Source organism: Euleptes europaea, chromosome 6 (genome assembly GCF_029931775.1).
Source record: "Euleptes europaea isolate rEulEur1 chromosome 6, rEulEur1.hap1, whole genome shotgun sequence".
Lineage (NCBI taxonomy): Eukaryota > Metazoa > Chordata > Lepidosauria > Squamata > Sphaerodactylidae > Euleptes > Euleptes europaea.
This window is the reverse complement of record NC_079317.1, coordinates 106217489-106238105: the sequence shown is the minus strand read 5'-3', so window position 1 is coordinate 106238105 and position 20617 is coordinate 106217489. Positions and strand designations below refer to the sequence as shown.

At 45.7% G+C, this 20617-nt stretch overlaps 1 protein-coding gene across 1 annotated transcript in view; it reads right to left on the bottom strand.

Moving 5' to 3' along the window:
• The window catches only part of STK11IP (serine/threonine kinase 11 interacting protein), a 52176-nt gene extending 34988 nt beyond the window's left edge, over positions 1–17188 (bottom strand). Inside the window, exons 1-4 of the mRNA XM_056851029.1 lie at positions 17125–17188; positions 15357–15559; positions 1857–1931; positions 1324–1419 (exon numbers count right to left, since the gene is read on the bottom strand). Of these exons, the coding sequence (XP_056707007.1) occupies positions 1324–1419; positions 1857–1931; positions 15357–15559; positions 17125–17188 (438 nt within the window). The remainder of the gene's footprint in view (positions 1–1323; positions 1420–1856; positions 1932–15356; positions 15560–17124) is intronic.
• Between the last annotated feature and the right edge of the window lie 3429 nt (positions 17189–20617).

The window sequence follows — 20617 nt, the reverse complement described above, 5'->3', positions numbered from 1 at the left end:
GATACCATCACTTCACATGATCTGGACACTATACTTCTATTGATACAGCCCAAGATCCCATTTGCCTTTTTAGCTACTGCATCACACTGCTGACTCATGTTCAGTATTTGGTCTACTAAGACCCCAAGATTCTTTTCAACCCACTACTGCTCAGACTCCCCCATCCTATAATTGGGCATTTGTTTTTTCCTACCTAAATGCAGAACTTTACATATATCTTTGTTGAAGTGCATTTTCAATCAATCAGTCTTTATTAAAAACAGTCACAGACCAGCACAATTTACCGAAGTGCATTTTATTAGTTTTAGCTAAATTCTCCAGCCTGTCAAGATCATCATGTATCCTGGCTCTGTCTTCTATCATTTTTGCTACCTCTCCCAATTTACTATCTGCAAATGTAATAAGCATCCCCTCTATTCCTTCATCCAAATTATTTATAAAGATGTTGAACAACACAGGGCCCAGGACTGATCCCTGAGTCACTCCTCTCCAAGTGGATGAGGAACCATTAACAAGCACTCTTTGGGTGCAATTTATCAACCAGTTACAGATCCACCTAACAGAAATAGGATCTAAACCACATTTTCCCAATTTGTGAACAAGAATATTATATTTGTAGTGTTGCACATTACAGTTGCATTTTATGATATGTTTAGATAGAAATGTTAAGCTCCTAAGGAAGAATCCTACAGGATCTCGGAATAGGTTCACCACGCTTCCACGCTGGTCAATTCCACTCAAGCCTGGACGTGACTGATGAAGATTTATATGAAAAGGGACTTTATGTACCAGACTCCCTTTTCACATTCCAGTGCTGAGGATTTATGACACTGTCAGTTAAGGAGTAAGATCACTCCTTATGTCAAAGTAATTAGGTGATATTGCTATTTTTTGGTACTTACCTTTATGTTATATCGCTGGGATTTGCAGACTGTGCATATATTTGTTATCTGTGCACACATGTATTATTATAGTTTCTTGTTACAGTAGTACTATTGGCCATCGTGCTTTTGTTCTTTATTTGCATAACTCCTAGTGATGGCAGATACTGCTCTGATGAGAAAATAAGCTGGCAGAAGGGGGTTTATAAAGATTCTATAGCATCCAAATCGTTTAGCAAGGGGGGGAAAAACACTCTTCAATCAAAACAACAACTCTAAATAGTTTGGAATGCAAAACTGTCAAACAGCAGACACTATCTCATTGAACGTAACAGCAGTTTCTCCAGAATGGAGACAATGGCAGTTTCTCCAGATTACAACTCTAGAACCCATCATTCCTTCTCTGAAGGAAAAAGATCTAATAATTTCTGCCCCAACTCACCTGCAATGAGTTCACACACTTGGAACAGGTCAGAGCCTCCAGCTGGGAATAGATAAGTCGTAGACCCCTCAAACAGTGCAGAGGGATACACTTCAGCTAAGCCAAGGAAGGAAAAGAAAGAAAGGACAACTTAGAATATTCACACAAGGAGTTCTAGAGCTCTTCTACAGACAAGGATTCACACTCTAGGATTTTGCACCATCCAACAGAAGCTACCCCTCTACATTTCTTCTTTTACTTCCCCTTACCTTCCTCCTGCTACCTTTCAGCAGTGTGGTTAAGATTCCTATGAGATTCCCCAGAATCCTCCTTGGAATTAGAAAAATCACTGCTCCCCTCCCCCAATTTATGCTAAAATAAAAAGTTTCATTTTAGACTGCAGGAAAATAAAATTGATTAGCTATCATGAGAAATCCTTCACTACAGAATTTTTACTGCAGCCTTATCCACCATTCTCTGCGTGCTATGAAAGGCACAACTTTTCACACCACAAGCACTACTAAGAATGGGCCAGCCACCTTCAGATGACTCACCTCTAAACGACGCAAAGATTTGAAGGGGGAGATCTTCACAACAGCTGGCAGAGGACAATCAGGAACATGAATAAGCTATAAGGAACAAGAGAAGGATATTGCTCGTGAGCAACAGACTTCAGTGCAAAAAATCCATTCCACCTCAAATATATCCCACCCACCACCAGCCATAAAGCTTGTTCTACCAGCTGTAAATACTACACACCTAAAATTAAGCTAGCTACTATACAAAAGCTCTACATACAGCACAAAACTGTCTAGTACCAGAGGTTTAGCATGTTCTGTTATAGTTTTGCCTCCAAAAACACGGCTGAGAGCATGGTGCAGTGGTTAAGAGCGCCGGACTCTTTATCTAGAGAACCAGGTTTGATTCCCTGCTCCTCCACATGAAGCCTGCTGGGTGACCTTGGGCTAGTTACAGTTCTCTCAGAACTCTCCCAGTCCCACCTACCTCACAAGCTACCTGTTGTGGGGGTGGCAATTGTTGGCTGCTTTGAGACTCCTTATGGTAGAGAAAAGTGGGGTATGAAAACCAACTCTTCTCCTATTGAAGTTCTGATATTAAGTGACCTAACCACATTACAATGTACCTGCAGACTACTGACTACATTTGACATGGGGATTAAGCTATGAACTGATGCTATCTTAGGGTTGCCAGGTGGGTGGTTTGGGTGGGCAATTGCCTGCCAATCCACCAAGCAGCTCAAGAGCGGGGATTGCACACGTGCGCAGCCACATGTGACACAATCACATCACTTTCAGGTTTCCCCCCAGAAGCGCCGCATCACTGCGGCCACTTTGGCACTCAACCCCAAAGTGGCCACGGCAATGCAGTGCTTCCAGGGGTAAACCTGGAAGTGATGTGATGGCGTCACACACACACGCAATCGTCCGAGCCCCACCCCCAAAAAACCTCCTGTCGATGGAGAGGGGGACCTGGCAACCCTATGCTATCTGGAGTTGTGGGTAACAAAGAGAAGGCAACTGGGCCTTTGCTGTACTCATACCACTAGACTGATACAGCTCACTTACCTTTAACTAGCATTAAGGGGCATCAGTTCTCCCCATGGCCTTGCTATATGATCCCATGAAACTCAGAAACAATGGTTTATAGAGGACATTGTACTTACACAGTAAAGCATTTCACTTCTTGACTTTGTATGCTAGAAAGATCATCTCAGGCCCCCAAAATCCATGAATATGGCCAATTAATATTTGTCTATATTTTACCATGCATTTCTAACACACACACACACACTGTTGCCACTTCCTACCACAAATCAGAACAAAGGCCTGTCATTTCCTGCAGCATAGACAAGAAATAAGTTTCTCTGATTGCTGTTCCAGGGGCTTGATAGATAGCATACTCCTGTCAGTTAACTGCCAGTAAAGCCAAATACAGGGTAATCTTTGCACTAAAGTGGCAATGTGGATAAAGCCCCCAACTTAAGACCCAGCGTTAAGATTCCCCTGAGCTATGAAGTGACCTTGGATTGTTGCTTCCCCCTCACCCCCAGCCTAACCTACTTCACATAAGAGAACGTACTCCTTGGAAGAAAGGTGGGATAACAGTGCTTTAAAAACAGCATTAGCCTAGTCAAAATCACACACACTGGCTCACTAAGCAGCTACCCCTCAGCTTATTTACTCTTCATGTGCTCCTGCTAAAGTATTAAAAGTAAACCAAATGCAACTCCACTTAATTTTACATGGCACGAAATCTTGAATTTAACAGCTAACTATTAATTTGGGTTTGTTTGTATTTTGCTTCGGCCAAGGATTATTAGCCCACATAAACAGCAAAGTGGAACAAAGAATTCCCAAAAATACCAGTCACATTAGCAGAGTATTTTATTATTGTGGCAGGTGCAAAAGATATTTTCAAACTTATTTCAGCTTTCCTTACAAGCCTAAGATGGCTCAGATCCTAACTATGAAGCACAATAAAGTCCATCATCATAAAAACAGAAATGTCAGTAACTACTTGACCAACAAAATACAAATTCAAAAGCCAGAGTCAGAATCAATACCCAAAAGAGAATAGAAACCAAACTCTACACACCACTACTTTAAGAAAAAGCCTGTCAACGTAATATCATTCTGACTGTCCTACTAGCCAGTGATATATGAGCTTTTCGAGAAAATTTGAATGGTCAAATGTTAGCAAAAGAAGGCAAATATACCATGTCAGAGCCTGGCTCATGTACAAGCACTGCAATTTGTCCATGCTTCATATCCCATATCTAGTCCATCTAACAAGATTGATCTGCAGCACAACAGCTCTGACAACTATAGATAAACAGACTATATTTACATACGGGGAACAGAATTTTTCCATGGAAAAATACAGCACCAGAAGTTTTTCCATTTTGGAACATTTTTCATCCCACATCACTGGCACTAGCTAGCTGTTGCTTCTGAGTTCTTTTCAAGGACAGAACAAAAAGCACGTCACAGAGGTCCAGCCCAGAGGTTTCAGAATTATGGATCAAAGCAGCAAAGCCAGCCAGGGCAAGTATTAACAGTTAACAAATCTGGTGCAGATAGAAAAGGGCATTCTTGGCTAACAATCCCACCAGTCTCCCTGGCAACAGAGCCGGGCCCAGAAGAACCCCTGGACTCTTGCCATGATCCAACAGGAATAGTCTCAAAGATAAGACTCTCCAAATAAAGATAGCAGCCATGAGGCATAAGGGCACAGATTCACACCGAAGTTTAAAAAAAAAAAAAAGACACAACTTGGTGCAAGGAAGAGTGAAATATGTCCTTCAAAATACAGAGCAGAGGTAGTATATAACCAATCTAAAGCAGCAGACCATATTACTCTAAAATTTCATTTACATTGACAGTTATGTAAAACAAAAGTAATCAGAGTGAATATGCTATCTGCACAGGCTGTTATTTGGTTACCGTATTTTTCGCTCCATAAGACGCACTTTTTTCCTCCTCAAAAGTGAGGGGAAATGTCTGTGCGTCTTATGGAGCGAATGTGTGTGAATCCGACCCCCGGGGAGAAGGGCAAAGCTGCCGAGAGACCCTGGGAGCCACGGCCAACCCCCGGCTGCGGCAGCCCGGCGCAGAGCCGGCGCACCCCGGGAGCCGGCTAGGAAGCCGCCAGCGAGCTGGAGGCCCCTCCCAGCAGCTGCCCAGCGCAGCGGGAGCACAGCGTGGAGCCCACGCGCCCCGGGAGCCGGCTTTAAAGCCGCCAGCCAACTGGGGGACGGGAGGTCCCTCCCAGCCGCCCAGCGCAGCGGCAGCGGGGCGCGGAGCCAGGCCTCCCCGGGAGCCAGCTGGGACACCACCAGCCAGCTGGGGGGCGGGACACCACCAGCCAGCTGGGGGGCGGGACACCCCTTCCAGCCACCCAGCGCAGCGGCAGCGGGGCGCGGAGCCGGGCCACCCCGGGAGCTGGCTGGGACACCGCCAGCCAGCTGGGGGGCAGGAGGCCCCTCCCAGCAGCCACCCAGCGTAGCGGGAGCTGGGCGCGGAGCCCATGCAACCCGGGAGCCGGCTTTAAAGCCGTCAGCCAGCTGGGGGGGGAGGCCCCTCCCAGCAGCCACCCAGTACAGCGGGAGCCAGGCGCGGAGCCCACGAGCTCCGGGAGCTGGCTTTAAAGCCGCCAGCCAGCTGGGGGGCGGGAGGCCCCTACCCACCACTGCCGGGGAGCCCGGCGCGGAGCCCACGCGCCCCGGGAGCCGGCTAGGAAGCCGCCAGCCAGCAGGGGGGTAGGAGGCCCCTCCCAGCCGCCCAGTGCAGCGGCAGCGGGGCACAGAGAGCCATTTGCATGCTCGGGTATTCAGGGCGCTTCCCCAGGGGTAATGTTCCCCCCCCCCCGTGCAGACGGGGCATTCAGGCACCAGCCGCCACACAAGTCCCCAGGGCGCGTCTCCATCGGTGCCCCTCTTGGGGGGCAGGGAGTCCGGCCAACCCCTTTCAGACCCCAGGGTCCCAAGCTGCTTCCCAGGGCAGAAATGCAGGAGCACTACACCATTTGATTCAGAATATATTTTTTCTTGTTTTCCTCCTCTAAAAACTAGGTGCGTCTTATGGCCAGGTGCGTTTTATGGAGCGAAAAATACGGTACAAGCACATGGGTCTATACTAGAATAGGGCAAGGAGGCTTCTACTACCACATTGAGAGATGGACGCTGCAACTGGCACGAAGGTTTCAGATACTGTTTTCATTGGGGGCAGCTTCTGTGGATAGGGTATACAAGAAATGGTGCTGCTGAAACCAACAAAGTGGGTTTGACTTCTCTCCAACCCCCCAACCCCCAAGTATAACTTCTTTAGACAGCATTTCTGGCTAATACAGCTTCACCTCAAGTCGCAGCATTCCAGGCAGCTTACACTACCTGGATAATGCTCTTCTATCGGGAGATGGTTTGCACCTCTCAAAGATGGGTAAAAATGTGTTTGGCCACAGCCTTGCAAGCCTGATAAGGAGGGCTTTAAACTAAATCTTCCAGGGGAGCGAGACGTAAACTTAAAGCCTCAAGTGAGGACAATAACTGCAAATATAGATATGAACGGTTTGCAGAGAGTCGCACATACACAAGGAAAGACAGTTCAAAAACGTAACAATGGGAGGGAGACGATCTTAAATAAGCTGCCAAGAAGAATGACTTGAGGTCTAAGGTGTCTCTACACTAATGCACAGAGCATGGGAAATAAGCAAGATGAACTAGAACTTTTAATAGCAAAAAGCAAATATAATAGGCATTACGGAAACCTGGTGGGACTAATCTCATGATTGAAATGTATTAATTGAAGGGTATAACCTATTTCAGAGAAATAGACCAAATCGGGGGAGGGGTAGCATTATACGTTAGGGATAATTACACCTGCAAGGAGATCCAGGACTTGAACACTGGAACCCAGCTTGAAACCATATGGGAGAGAGAGGGAGAGAAAAATAGTGATGTCATTGTGGGGGTATATTATAGACCCCCAAGCCAAACTGAAGAGTTAGATGATGCTTTCCTGGAACAGATGTCAAAACATTCAAAAAAGAAAGACGTAGTAGTAATGGGAGGTTTCAATTATCCTGACATCTGTTGGAAGGCTAACTCTGCCAAAACAACTAGGTCCGACAAATTCCTCACTTCCCTTGCAGACAACTGCATAGTCGAAAAAGTGGAAGAAGCGACAAGGGGAACAGCCATTTTGGATCTGATCTTAACCAATAATGATGACTTGGTTTATGGGGTAGGAGGAGTGGGATCTTTAGGTGGGCGTGACCATGTTCTCCTGGAGTTTGTTATACAGCAGAAACGAGAAGTAAGAAATGGTCAAACATGTACTCTAGATATTGTCGAAGGCTTTCACCGTCAGAGTTCATTGGTTCTCGTAGGTTATCCGGGCTGTGTAACCGTGGTCTTGGTATTTTCTTTCCTAACGTTTCGCCAGCAGCTGTGGCCGGCATCTTCAGAGGAGTAACACTGAAGGACAGTGTCTCTCAGTGTCAAGTGTGTAGGAAGAGTAATATATAGTCAGAACCTACAAACAGTGTTTAAACCCACCAAGAAAATACAACAAATGCTACGATCAGCAAAAGACAAAAGAGACCCCCTCACCTCTGCAGGAGTATATCGTATACCTTGCAGCTGTGGACAAGTTTACATCGGGACAACAAAACGCAGCATACAAACAAGGATAAAAGAACATGAAAGATACTGCAGACTGGGCCAACCTGAGAAATCAGCAGTGGCTGAACATGGACTGACACAAACAGGACACAGGGTCTTATTCCAAGACACTGAAAGACTGGACAATTCTACCAACTATTTTGTCAGATTGCACAGAGAAGCCATTGAAATTCATAAACATCAGCACAACTTTAACAGAAAAGAAGAGAGTTTAAGAATGAATAAGGCTTGGCTTCCTGTCTTGAAAACCTCCAGACTAACAAAGACTACAGTCAACAATAGCCATGCAGATTAGCTTTGGATTTCACACAATAACAGATCACTTCAGGATACAATGGTTCCATATTAACATACCACACCCTCATTAGCACATTATCTTGATACTTACAGGACAATGGTTAGCACATTACCTTTGTTACTTTTTGCAGGACAATGATTCAGCTCAAACCCAACCCCTTTCTGACTATATATTACTCTTCCTACACACTTGACACAGAGACACTGTCCTTCAGTGTTACTCCTCTGAAGATGCCGGCCACAGCTGCTGGCGAAACGTCAGGAAAGAAAATACCAAGACCACGGTTATACAGCCCGGATAACCTACGAGAACCAATGTACTCTAGACTTTAAAAAAGCTAATTTCAATAAATTTGGGGAACTACTGGGTGTGATCTTGTGGGTGAGAATATTGAATGAGAAGGGAGTACATGAAGGATGGAAAATTCTTAAAAAGGAGATATTGAAGGCGCAATTTCAATCAATTCCCACGAGGAGAAAAAAAGGTAGAGGTTTGAAGAAACCAGGGTGGAAGACTAAAGAACTTTTGGTTAAGATAGGATTTAAGAAGGGCATGTACAAGAAATGGAAAAAGGGAGAAATCAACAAAGAGGAATTCAAACAAGTAGCCAGCACATGTAGGGAGAAAGTCAGGAAAGCTAAAGTGCAGAATGAGCTCCGGCTAGCCAGGGAAGTTAAAAACAACAAAAAAGGGTTTTTTGGTTATGTCCATAACAAAAGGAAGATCAAGGTAACAATCAGGTCATTGCGTGGAGAGGATGGTGAGTTATTAACAGGAGAGGCAGAATTGGCAGAATTACTTCTCCTTTTTTGTATCAGTCTTCTCCCAAAAGGGGACTAGTGCTCAACCTGGGAATAATGGAGCAGAGAATGCAATAGGGGAATAACAGCATAGTATAGACACTGAGATAGTACAGGAATACCTGGCTACTCTTAATGAATTCAAGTCTCTGGGGCCAGATGAACTGCATCCAAGGGTGTTAAAAGAACTGGCTGAAGTGATTTCAGAACCACTGGCAATAATCTTTGAGAATTCATGGAGAACAGAAGTTCCAGCAGACTGGAGGAGGGCAAATGTGGTTCCCATCTTTAAAAAGGGGGGGGGAGAGAAATCCCAAACAATTATTGCCCAGTCAGCCTAACATCAATACCAGGTAAAATTAGAGCAGATAATTAAACAGATGGTCTGTAAGCACTTAGAAAGAAATGCCAGGATCACTGATAGTCCATTCCATAAACCTTTAATGGCATAGACATTATGACAAATATTACAAACAGAAAACATACATCTTAAAATCGGTACGATAAGGTCAAAACTGAGAACCATAAGTATCAAAGATTTTAAGGTTTTGGACTTTCATCACTTCAACCAAAAACTTGGCTACATCCACAGTGATCTCTGGAGTTACATCATTCATTAAGAATTGGCATTTTATTTTATTAGGCAAGTGAGACTTGGCATGTAGCCTATTTCCTAACCATTTATCACGTGGTGATACATATAAAGAGCAGTCAAGTAATATGTGATCAAGCGTATCCAGGGAGTTAGAGTCACATGGGCAAATTCGATCCTGAATTGGAATTTGGTGAAACCTTCCATACAAAATTTGAGATGGGAAGGCACTAACCCTGGCAAGAGAAAATGCTCTCCGAAGGGAAGGAGTATCCAAATTATAAAAATATTGGGGGATACTTTCAGTTTTAGTCGAGAGACCCAGCATTGCTGACGAACAGACAAAAGGTTGAGTGGGATGTAACCACTGAAATTCCATATCCAAAAGACGTTGTTTGATAGTTTTAAAGATGTGGGCCTCAGAAAATGGGTCTAGATGGTCAAGAGAGACTCCAATCAATCTTATTTTGGTCAGAATCACATTGTCCCAGGAAGTGTTGTGGAGTTCCTTTAACAGTAAAGACAAAAGGGAGCCCTGCTCCGTTCTAAAATGTAATTTGATCCAGTAGCGAATAATTGATAACCAACCCTTGGTTTCGCAGACTTTGGCCAAGTTCAGAGGTGGTTGCAAAATAAGACACACAGCAAGGAAAACCCAAAATTTGTCTAAAAAAATTAACTTGGAGCGCTTCTAGATCGCGATTAAAGGCATTTATCCAAATAGGGATGCCGTACAGAATCTGGGGTAAAATTTTAGAGTTAAAAACATTAGTTGCGGCAGGGACGTATTGGTTGCCCTTACAGAAAAAAAAAGGACTTCAGTTGGCTTAAAGATATTTTCCCAAGTTTGATGATTCTAATTCTATGCACCACCCATCTAAGGTTATAGTTAAAGGTCATACCCAGGTATTTGAAACTTTTTACTTGTTGGATTTTGGCCTTTCCAATACGCCAGCTAGAGGGCGACCACTTCTTTGAGAAAACAAGAACATTGGACTTTGAGTAATTTATTTTGAGAAGCTTCAGCTGACAGTATTTCTCAAATGCTATTAAATAGCGCTTAAGTCCAATTTTAGAGTAGGATAAGATGACAGTGTCATCGGCATATAATAGGATGGGAACTGGTTTACCACCTAATTTTGGAGGGTGTCCGTTGATAGAGTTTAAGGAACTGGCCAAGTCTGACAAAAACAGGTTAAAAAGAAGGGGAGCGAGAATGCAACCTTGCTTCACACCTTTGTTCAATGTAATTTTATCGGTGAGGCCTCCACATGAAGAAAATCTAACTTGGCTCGTTGTAGAAGAGTGCAATTTCTTTAGAAGGAATAGGAGGCGCGGATCGATACCTAGTTTAGATAGTTTGGTCCAAAGAATGTCTCTACAGATCAAGTCAAATGCAGACTTTAAGTCAATGAATGCGACGTATAGTTTCTTGCTCCCCAATTTCATGTACTTTTCTGCAAGAGTGGCGAGTACTAAACAGATCACTGATAGTCAACATGGGTTTCTCAAAAACAAGTCATGCCAAATTAATCTCATATCTTTTTTTGAAAGAGTGACAAGTATAGTAGATGAAGGGAATGCTGTAGATGTAGTGTACCTTGATTTCAGTAAAGCCTTTGATAAAGTCCCCCATGATCTTCTTGAAACAAAACTAGTAAAATGTGGGCTGGACACTGCTACTGTTAGGTGGATTGGTAATTGGTTGACCAACCGAACCCAAAGGGTGCTCATTAATGGCCCAACTTCATCCTGGAGAGGAGTGACCAGTGGGGTACCACAGGGGTCTGTCCTGGGACCGGTACTATTTAATATTTTTATAAATGACTTGGATGATGGAATAGAGAGCATGCTAATCAAATTTGCAGATGACACCAAGTTAGGAGGGGTAGTTAATACCCCAGAGGATAGGGTGAGAGTTCAGAATGACCTCGATAGACTGGAGAGCTTGGCCATAAGTAATAAAATGGATTTCAATGAAAGAAGTGAAATTGATTTAAACTAATAGAAAAGCAATTCCACCTAAACATTAGGAGGAACTTTCTGACGGTGAGGGTGGTTCGACGGAGGAATGTGCTGCCTCGGAGGGTGATGGAGTCCCCGTCTTTGGAGGTCTTTAAGCAGAGGCTAGATGGCCATCAGTTGGGAGTGCTTTGATTATGGGATCCTGCATGGTGGGGGGAGGGTTGGGGTCACTGGTGGGGAAGGTAGTTGTTAATTTCCTGCATTGTGCAGGGGGTTGGACTAGATGACCCTGGTGGTCCCTTTCAACTCTATGATTCTATATGCAGGCTTTGTATACTCTCAGTCTGGTGAGAATGTGGCTGCACTAAAGCTTTTTCACAAAGGCTGCCAGGAACTCTTATTTCAGTTAAAGGCTAGCAAGGTACTTCACTTCCGTCTTCAACACACAAACATCCCTCTCAAAATAACTTGAACTAATTCTAGAAAATACAAAAAAAGCCTACAGCAATCATAGCATGAGCAACTAAATTGCTCTGTGTTACCTATCCTTGCTGAATAGATAAACATCTCACTGTCAGGCCTAGCCTGTACAGGAAATGCCAGGCAAGGTCTGACTGAGGATGTTATGCTTACTGCAGGTGCTAGCCAAGGTCAGCTGTAGCAACTGACAACTAGTGTTTTGACTCTGTGTGAATCTTGCCTCAAGGGGAGGGGGGTTCTCATGGCATCCAATGCTTTTGATTTCATATATACCCTGTACCATGCTCTTAATTCTCATTAGTGCCATCTTGCTTCTAGCTGCTGTAAACCTATGGATCTTCCAACAAATCAACTCTTTTGGACTACTTGTCTATGGGATTGTCATGGAACAAGTGCTTACACTCGTTTCCAACACAGTAAATGCGTCTAAAGCAGAAGCCCTGTACTTAAAGAACACAAAAATGGTGGCCTGCCTTCCCAGCACATTGTACAACAGTTACTGAGTAGCACAAACCTTCTTTCGAATGCAGGAAAAAAATCTACATAATATTTACTGTCCTTTCAAAGTTATCAGCTCCTATGATTCACACAATTTGTCAGCTTCTTTTGTCTTCCGTCTAATACCTTGCCTTCTTCCCCATCTCAAATATATGAGTAGATTGCTTGGACAGGGACTAAGCTCCTAGATGTTAACGAACGTGTGTAAACTGGTATGCCTGCCTAGCAACTTGCAACAAAATTAGTACTAGAACAATTACATTTCAGGGAATGAGGACAATCACTGCTGGTTGGGCTGCTACGAATTTATTGCCTCTATGCCAGTATTGCTGCTTCAATTTATCCTGGTTTTTGCATCTTTAGTTTTGGCTTTTTTGTTGTTATTTCCCCCCGTTTTTCTCTGGTTCTTTTGAGACGACTTTTACCCCAATCTTTTTTCTGGAAGCCATTTTAGAGTCACCTTTTTCCTCATGTGTAACATTCGTTGGTTTTCTTTGTCCTGCCCACTTCTCACCCACTTTTCAGTGATGGGACTGTTATCATCAAACCACTCTCTCTCCTCCCCTGAAGATTAGTGGTTTCTTTGTTTTATAAAAAGGCATAAAATATTGATATATCATTGTAATGATAGATCAAGCAGGTTCTCTGAAGCTCCATTTGTCATTTAAAGAAGTAAACCTCTGGTTCCTTCCCTTGCAGAGATACCTTCTTCCTTATATCTCTGCAAGGGATAAGGCTTTCAACTTTAAAAAAGGAAGCTGGGAATTCAGAGAACCTGCTTGACCTAACATTACAATGATATATCAATAATTTAGTACCTTTTAAAAAAGATGTAGCCATCATATCACAATATCAACATGTGCAAAATATAAGAAAGTGGATGCTGTGACACCACCAATGACAACAGCACCATCTTTTGAACATCTTGATTTAAGGCACATGAAGAAAATAAACAGACTCCACAATGGAACAATGCAGAGGGAGGGCAGGTGTGCAGAACAAGCGCACTCAAATAGATTCCAGTGCTTGCGGATCAACTGCCAAGAAAATCAGGAGTAAATCAAGCATACAGAAAAGCACTATCAGTTTCCCTGTAAGTTCTGAATACGATGGCTTGGAAGTTCCCAATAAGCATTTGTACCCTCTTATACGACAGTCCCAGCCTCTTGCTTAGTAGCAACTCAAAAAGCACAGCACAACTGCAGATCCCACAAAATGCAGACGAGTAAATATTTAAGATTCTCTTCTAATACCAAAAAATAACACTTTTCAGCTCCCATAGTTGTGAAGAAAACTCCAGATACAGAGGCAACTCTTGCAAAAGTGTAGAAATAAGACTTCAACTTTACGTTAGTACTTTAACCGATGGGATTTTGTCCCTTACCCCTGAACCATCTCCATACAAAAAAAACTGGAGGAAAACGACAACACTAGGTTGTCATAATATTCTGCACATTAGATATCTATGTTAAATGCCCAATATAAACAATTCATTCTGATAGAACTTAAATTTGTAGTACAAAAGTTCAGACTCCCCACTTGACTTCCACTTTCTTGCTACTCTTCCAAGAATCAACTAGATTATGCTTTACCTTTTCATTGTCTAACCTTATAATTAAATTTCAGTTCAGTTATTTTAAGACAATTACTAAGCATTCATGAACAGCAACCCCAGCACATTCCAGGTCCTTCAATCTGTTTCTGTCTGCTTAAACAGATGGAACAAATATACATTTACGGCTAAGAGGAAGCGAGTTCCTTTGCCAACCTTACACTACCCCCTCAGCCTTATGCCAGTCAGCCCTGGCTAAATCTGCTGTTGTCCACACCATAGACATCAGACATGGGGTGAAGAACACTGAGCTATTTTATGATTTAACACCACTATCTCCCATACGTAAAAATATCAAATTGCTGCCAAGTTCTTCAGGCAAGTAGTTGTAAACAATTATAAATAATACTAAAAGTACCTGCTGCAACTACCCCAAAATCATACAGCTGTCTAAATAGAGGACCTTTAAGAAGGTAGATTGTGACCATATTTGCAATTTCTCAATTATTGCCTGTGTTTTAATGGCTGTGTTTTAATTGCTGTTTTTATACAAGTTTTTTTTATTTTAACTTTTATGATGTATTTTATAATGTTTTTAATTGTCAGTTGCCTTGGTGGCTCTGTTTGGTCTGAAAGGCAGGATATACATTTTGTAAATAATTAACCTTCCACATAAGACATTAGCTTTGTAATCATACAGACTACGAACAGTTTCCAGAGTTCTGCACACCAGCAAGAAGAGCCCAAAGCTATGCGGAAGAAACTCTGTGGAAGAGAGGCATGGCTGAAGTGTGAAGTTCAAACTGGAGACTGCTGCTGCACTCAGTTCCTTCTGGAGCTCCTGGAGATTCATGTAGACAGGATCTGGGGCTTATTTTGTGTGTGGCTGAGGCCTCCAGCACCAGCCAGCTCACCTAGCTGGATTTTTCAGCAAACAGCCCCACCACCTCAGGAGGGGTATGTTGGAAACATCCATAACTGTCAATATCTCTTGCTGACAGAATTATAAGAGCCAAGTCAGTATCTGCAAAGTGTTACCTGGGCTTTTCCTCACCCTTTGTTGGGCATTTCAAATTATACCCATTTTGTCAAGACAGTAAAAAATGAATAGTCACTGAACAAACCTAACCCTTCTAGGATGTGATTACAACCTAGCATTTCAGCTATGGAGATTCTAAGGATGATCACCAGTATAATTCCAAAGCTAAGAGTCATGCTATATCCTTCATGATTTTTTGGTTGGTCCTAATAAAATCAGAGGGCAAGTTTCATGGTCTCTACTACTCTTACGCTAAATGTTCAGAACCAAAGAGAGGGAAAAAGCAAACACCTGACTCTGCAACTATGCCTTGAAACAACTTTCTTTCTCTTCCCTCTTCCTTTGCTTTTTTTGTACTGAACATCCAGGTGGAAGAAGAGTTCTAAATAATCCAAAAGCTTGCACAACATTTTCTGGTACCTTGACTGATCCTAACAAAACATATTATGCGGCTGCTTTTTAAAAAAATTGTCTGCAGCTCGATGCAGCTATTTGTCATTTATTTCACCAGCATACTACAGCTATACCACCATGAGCTCAATAACCACAGGCACAATGACCACCCCCAATGCACAGACCCATGACTTTCAACCTCCCACTTCAGTACACCTCCCACTTCAGTACACACCTTCAAAGACAATGTCTTCTGCAAGACATCAAAGAGGAATTGGGCTTGAAGGATGGCAGAAGTTTCAGTAGGGTGCGATGAGAGCGCAATAAAGCCGTGATTCTGGTTTCGTGGTATTAGGTGCTGCTCAAATATTTGTGTGAGATAGTGCAGTGTGGAGGTGAATAAGGTCAAGGTACTAGTACCATCAAGAATCAGGTCTCCTAAGGGAAAGGGAAGACCATTAACATTAAACCCATATTTACTTAATGCTCATTCATACCCTTGAAGATATTGTCTTATCTTATCACAGGCTGCATTCAGATAGTGTACAAACTCCAGTTACTTATACCAATATGGCTCCAAATTGTGTATTTTGTCACACATACACATGTTCCTTTCTCTCCTGTGATTATTCACCACTTTCTTGCACACATAGGATGACAAAGTTCAGTGAAGTAATACCAACAGAGTTGTCTACTAGGTTTTTTCCCTCCTTTCAGTAACTTGGAAAACCAGAAACACATTGCACCCATACACTGGATGAAATACCAATAAAGAGAAAGGCATTTCTCTTAAGCATGATACCGAAGAAGAGCTGGAGTCACATTCAGTTTTGGTGGTAATCCTACTAATCCTAGTAAGAATGGGTGGCTTACTCTTTAGATCCTCTCAAAGAATTGGAACTGATGATCATTAGAGGCAAATGTTTATCAAAATGTGCCTACAATGGTGCAACACCAATGGACATTCAACATATGTATGTGTGTATCTAAAAGATATTGAGATATCCAGGTATCTATCTTGGGCTTGGCAAACCCCATGCACCAGGGTGCCACACAGCCTAGGAATGTTAATGTAGCCACCTAATACTTCCAGAGGAAATACAAGGTGGCTGAAGCCAACCAGTGTTTCCACTGGTAAAAAGAGGAAGGGGTCCCTCCTGACTATGTTTGGGATCATGGGACCTGTGTGGACAAAAGCCATGTAGAATAGAATAAAGGTTGGAAATTGACGGAAACTGAGCAAAAGAGCTGACCGGATTCAACCCATAGCTTGCTTATCATTTTGCATCAGAATGCTTTGTTGTATAACATTTTTTTAAATGTGCATGAAGTTCTCTTCATTGTTTGTTTGTATGTGAATTCAATGGGGCTGAATTCATTTCTTAATGAGCTGTCTTAATTACTGGGCTTTTGAAAGAAATAATGGAATTATGTGACATTGATGAGAAATTAGACTATAAGGAAATTTAGCTTTTTATCGTGGCAATGACAACTAGGGTTACCCCTATATTTATATATACACTAAAATACTTGTCTCAACTTTAATAAAGTTACAAGAAACTACAAAAACATAATTAGGTTTTGTGGTAGCAACTTATAAAATATGGTCATTAAAATGCAAAATCCTGAAGACTGAAAAATTAGTCTGGTTCTAAAATTTTTGAGCTAGCTCGTAAAGCCAAGAAAAAGTTTCAAGGCCTGTCATATGCACCATAGTCTGTGGACGGGTTTCTGTTACTCACAAGTATGTGCAGTGGGAACACATACTTCGTCACATAAGATGCTACATTTTTTACACGTTGTACAAATACCGGTAGCAATTTTCTTTTCCTAAAAGCACCATTATTATCGCAGCTTGTTCTACACAGTTTCAGCGTTAATCCTTTACTACCACCCTCTGGCCTCAAACCCAATATACCACCATGCTCCCTGTCCACCAGAGCAGAGCTTAAAAAACAGCCTCCCCAGCACATTTCAGAAGAGAGAGGACAACAGAACCTCACCGGAATCCTGTAGTAATTGTGCCAAACTCTGGAGCATCATTGCCTTTTGGGTAGCAGGGGCCATCTGTAAAAACCAAGACAGTCAAGAATAAGAACACCAGAAGCAAGGAGAACAAGTCGCATTTGAATACCTGAAGAGAAACGGCCCTGAAATAACTGCAAGTCACATATCGCAGCAGTGACTAGTCAACCACAACCCCTGTCTGAGAAAAGACAGCGCCTCAGAGCACAGAGACTTTCTTCCAGCCACCCCAAAGCAAAGATACCACCCCCAACCACAAGCTATACTCTAGAGTCAAGCTGGGGCAAACACCAAAGCAAAGCACCTCACGTGTTAAGCCTGTTGCAACGCCCACACAGTCACGTGACTATCACAAGCCCTGTCCGGCGTCCCTCGTCTCAGAGCGGCCTCCTTCGCCTCCGGGACTCGCTCCCGGAGCCCCGCCAGGCGAGAAAGGGCAGCCCGACGCCCCCCCGCCCACGGGTGTCCCACACAGCCCCTTCTGCCCTCCCCACGGGAAAGAGGCGACTGGGGCGAGGGAGAGGGCGGCGGCCACAGGATGCGCGGAGGGCCAGGCCGGAGGAAGTCGCCATGGCAACGCCAGCGCAGCCTCCCAGGCCCCGCGGCCGGGGGGGGGGGGACCCGAGCCGCTCTGGGAAGCGGAATCGCGACCACAGACGCAAGCTCAACCGCCTGGCTCGTCTACTTACTTCCGTGTTACCATAGAGCACTGCAACGACAGGATAGAGAGTCCTCGGCGGGCTTTAAAGAGCCCAGAGCCCGGCCCGCCCAACCTTGCGCGCTCCGTAGCTCCGCCCTTTCTTTCATAATATAAAATATCTCCCTTTTTGGGGGGGGGGGGCTGGCTGGCGTCCAAAGTAGCCGGTGGCCGCACCTTCCACGTGTGGACCCGCATGTCCTCCTCCCAATGTTTGCATAGGAACACAAACAAAGTAGCGCAGGCAAAAGAGGTAGACGCTTCATATTACACACTGGCAGACCGGTTCACGCGTTACAAAGTCCACGTGGACTGTCAACACTAGTCGCTCTAGTCTTTCCGGGACACTCGAATATAGAGCGACTTTCCACCCACACAAAGTCACGGTCCAACACAATTCGCTCATAATTTTGTCTCCTCCAATACGAGAGACCCAGAGACTGAAAGTACAGACCCGTGTGTCACGCAAACAGCCCCGACACCTGGTAAGCAAGACTTCATTGGAACTGGATCTTGGTCTTCAGATCGGCATGTACCAAAACGAATGACAAGGCAGCCCATTGGAAGCAATGGGAGAGGCTGCACAGCCCATTGAAGATAATGGGAGAGGGGAATGTCGGTTGACTTGCATTGACTCCGTTGAAAGACATTAGAGCACAAAAACGGTTGCAAAAAAAACGCGGAATGGATTTCCCAGTAAGGTTTCTAAACCGTCCTGATTTGGGGATGACAGACCCCCAAGGGGATTGAAAGCCCCTGGGACCCCCGGAAGTATTCTTAGGTGGTGATGACAGATCCCCAAGGGGAGTGAAAGCCTCTGGGACCCCCAGACGTGTTCCAGGGTGGGGATGACAGCCCCTGGGACCCCCAGAAGTGGTCTGAGGTGTTGATGACAGATCCCCAAGGGAAGTGAAAGCCTCTGGGACCCCTAGAAGTGTTCTAGGGTGGGAATGACAGCCCCTGCGACCCCTAGAAGTCTTCTTAGGTGGTGATGACAGATCCCCAAGGGGAGTGAAAGCCTCTGGGACCCCTAGAAGTGTTCTAGGGTGGGGATGACAGCCCCTGGGACCCCCAGAAGTGGTCTGAGGTGGTGATGACAGATCCCCTAGGGGAGTGAAAGCCTCTGGGACCCCCAGAGGTGTTGGGGACAACAGCCCCTGGGACCCCAGACGTCATCTGAGGTGGTGATGACACATCCCCAAGGGGAGTGAAAGCCTCTGGGACCCCAGGAAGTGTTCTAGGGTGGGGATGACAGCTCCTGGGACTCCCAGAAGTGGTCTGAGGTAGTGATGACACATCTCCAAGGGACATTTCTGGGGGTCCCAGGGGCTGTCATCCCCACCCTAGAACACTTCTGGGGGTCCCAGAGGCTTTCACTTCCCTTGGGGAATCTGTCATCACAACCTAAGAAAACGTCTGGGGGTCCCAGGTGCTGTCATCCCCACCCTATAACACTTCTGGGGGTCCCAGAGGCTTTCACTCCCCTTGGGGATCTGTCATTGTTAAGTCCGCGGCCCCTTGTAGCAGCCCAGCGGGCCCTTCCATACGTCCTCGAACTCCGCCCAAACGTCGTCGAGGGCGGCCTGGCTGATGTGGTGGATGCCGCCGATGTGAAGGCCGAGCTCAGGAAACCAGTCGAGCCCCAGGAGGCTCGCGCGAGGCCCCTCGACCACGATGAGGCGGAGGCGCCCGGAACGGTCCCGGAATCGAACGGGCACGCGGGCCTCCCCCCGGACCGGCACCCGGCGCCGCTGATAGTCCCAAATGGTGACGCGGGATGGTCGCAGCTCGGGGAGGGAGGCAGTGCGACGGCCCAGGTCGCGGTACGAGTCCATCGATATAATGGAGAGAGCCGACCCGGAGTCCACTTCCATCTCGCAAGGTGCACCGCCGATCTTGACGACGATGGTGACCTTGTCTGCCCCGTGCACCTTGTGGAGGGAGACGCTGTGCAGCTCGGTATCGCGGTGACCCCGGCGGCCGCTGGTGGGCTCGTCGGCGTCCAAGTCGTGGATGGGGCGCGGGGCGCCGTCTTTCCTGGCTGGGCGCGAGGACCGACCCTTCGGCGTCGAGCGACAGACTTTGGCAATGTGGCTGACCCTGCCGCAAGCCCGGCAAGAGGCGTTGCGGAACCGGCAGGAGCGGCGGTCGTGTCGCTCGCCACAGCTCGGGCACGGGCGTTCTGTGGTGCCCCGAGCCTGGCGCCCCCGAGAGGCCCCGCGGTCGCTCAGTTTGTGAGCCTCGTCCTCGTCGCCGGAGGCTGCATCGCTGGCGCTCTCGTGGTGGACTGGAACCGGATCGCGGGGAATCGGTGTGGCCCGGTCACCCAGACGTCCGGGCCGGGCGGAGGATTTGGCCGCGGTGGCTTCCTCGATGGCTGCGGTCAGCGCGAGGTCCTTCTTGGCGAGGAGCCGGCGCCGCAACTTGTCGCTCAGCAGGCCAAACACGAAGCGGTCGCACAGCCGGTCGTTGAGGTCTGGGAACTCGCAGGAACGGGCAGCTATGCGTAGAGTGGCGATGTATGCAGCTGCAGATTCCCCTGGTCCCTGGTCCTGCAGGTGGAACGCCAAGCGGCGGGTGGCCCGAGTTGGCTGGGGGTTGAAATGGCTCCCCAGCGCCGCCATGATTGCAGGAAATGGCGTTGCCTCCAGTTCGGCGGGAGCCAGCAGGGACTGAGCGAGGTCGAAGGTCTGGGCCCCGCACACGCTGAGGAAGGCGGAGCGCTTCTTCCCGACATCGGTGATGTCGTTGGCGTCGAGGTAGAAGGCCAGCCG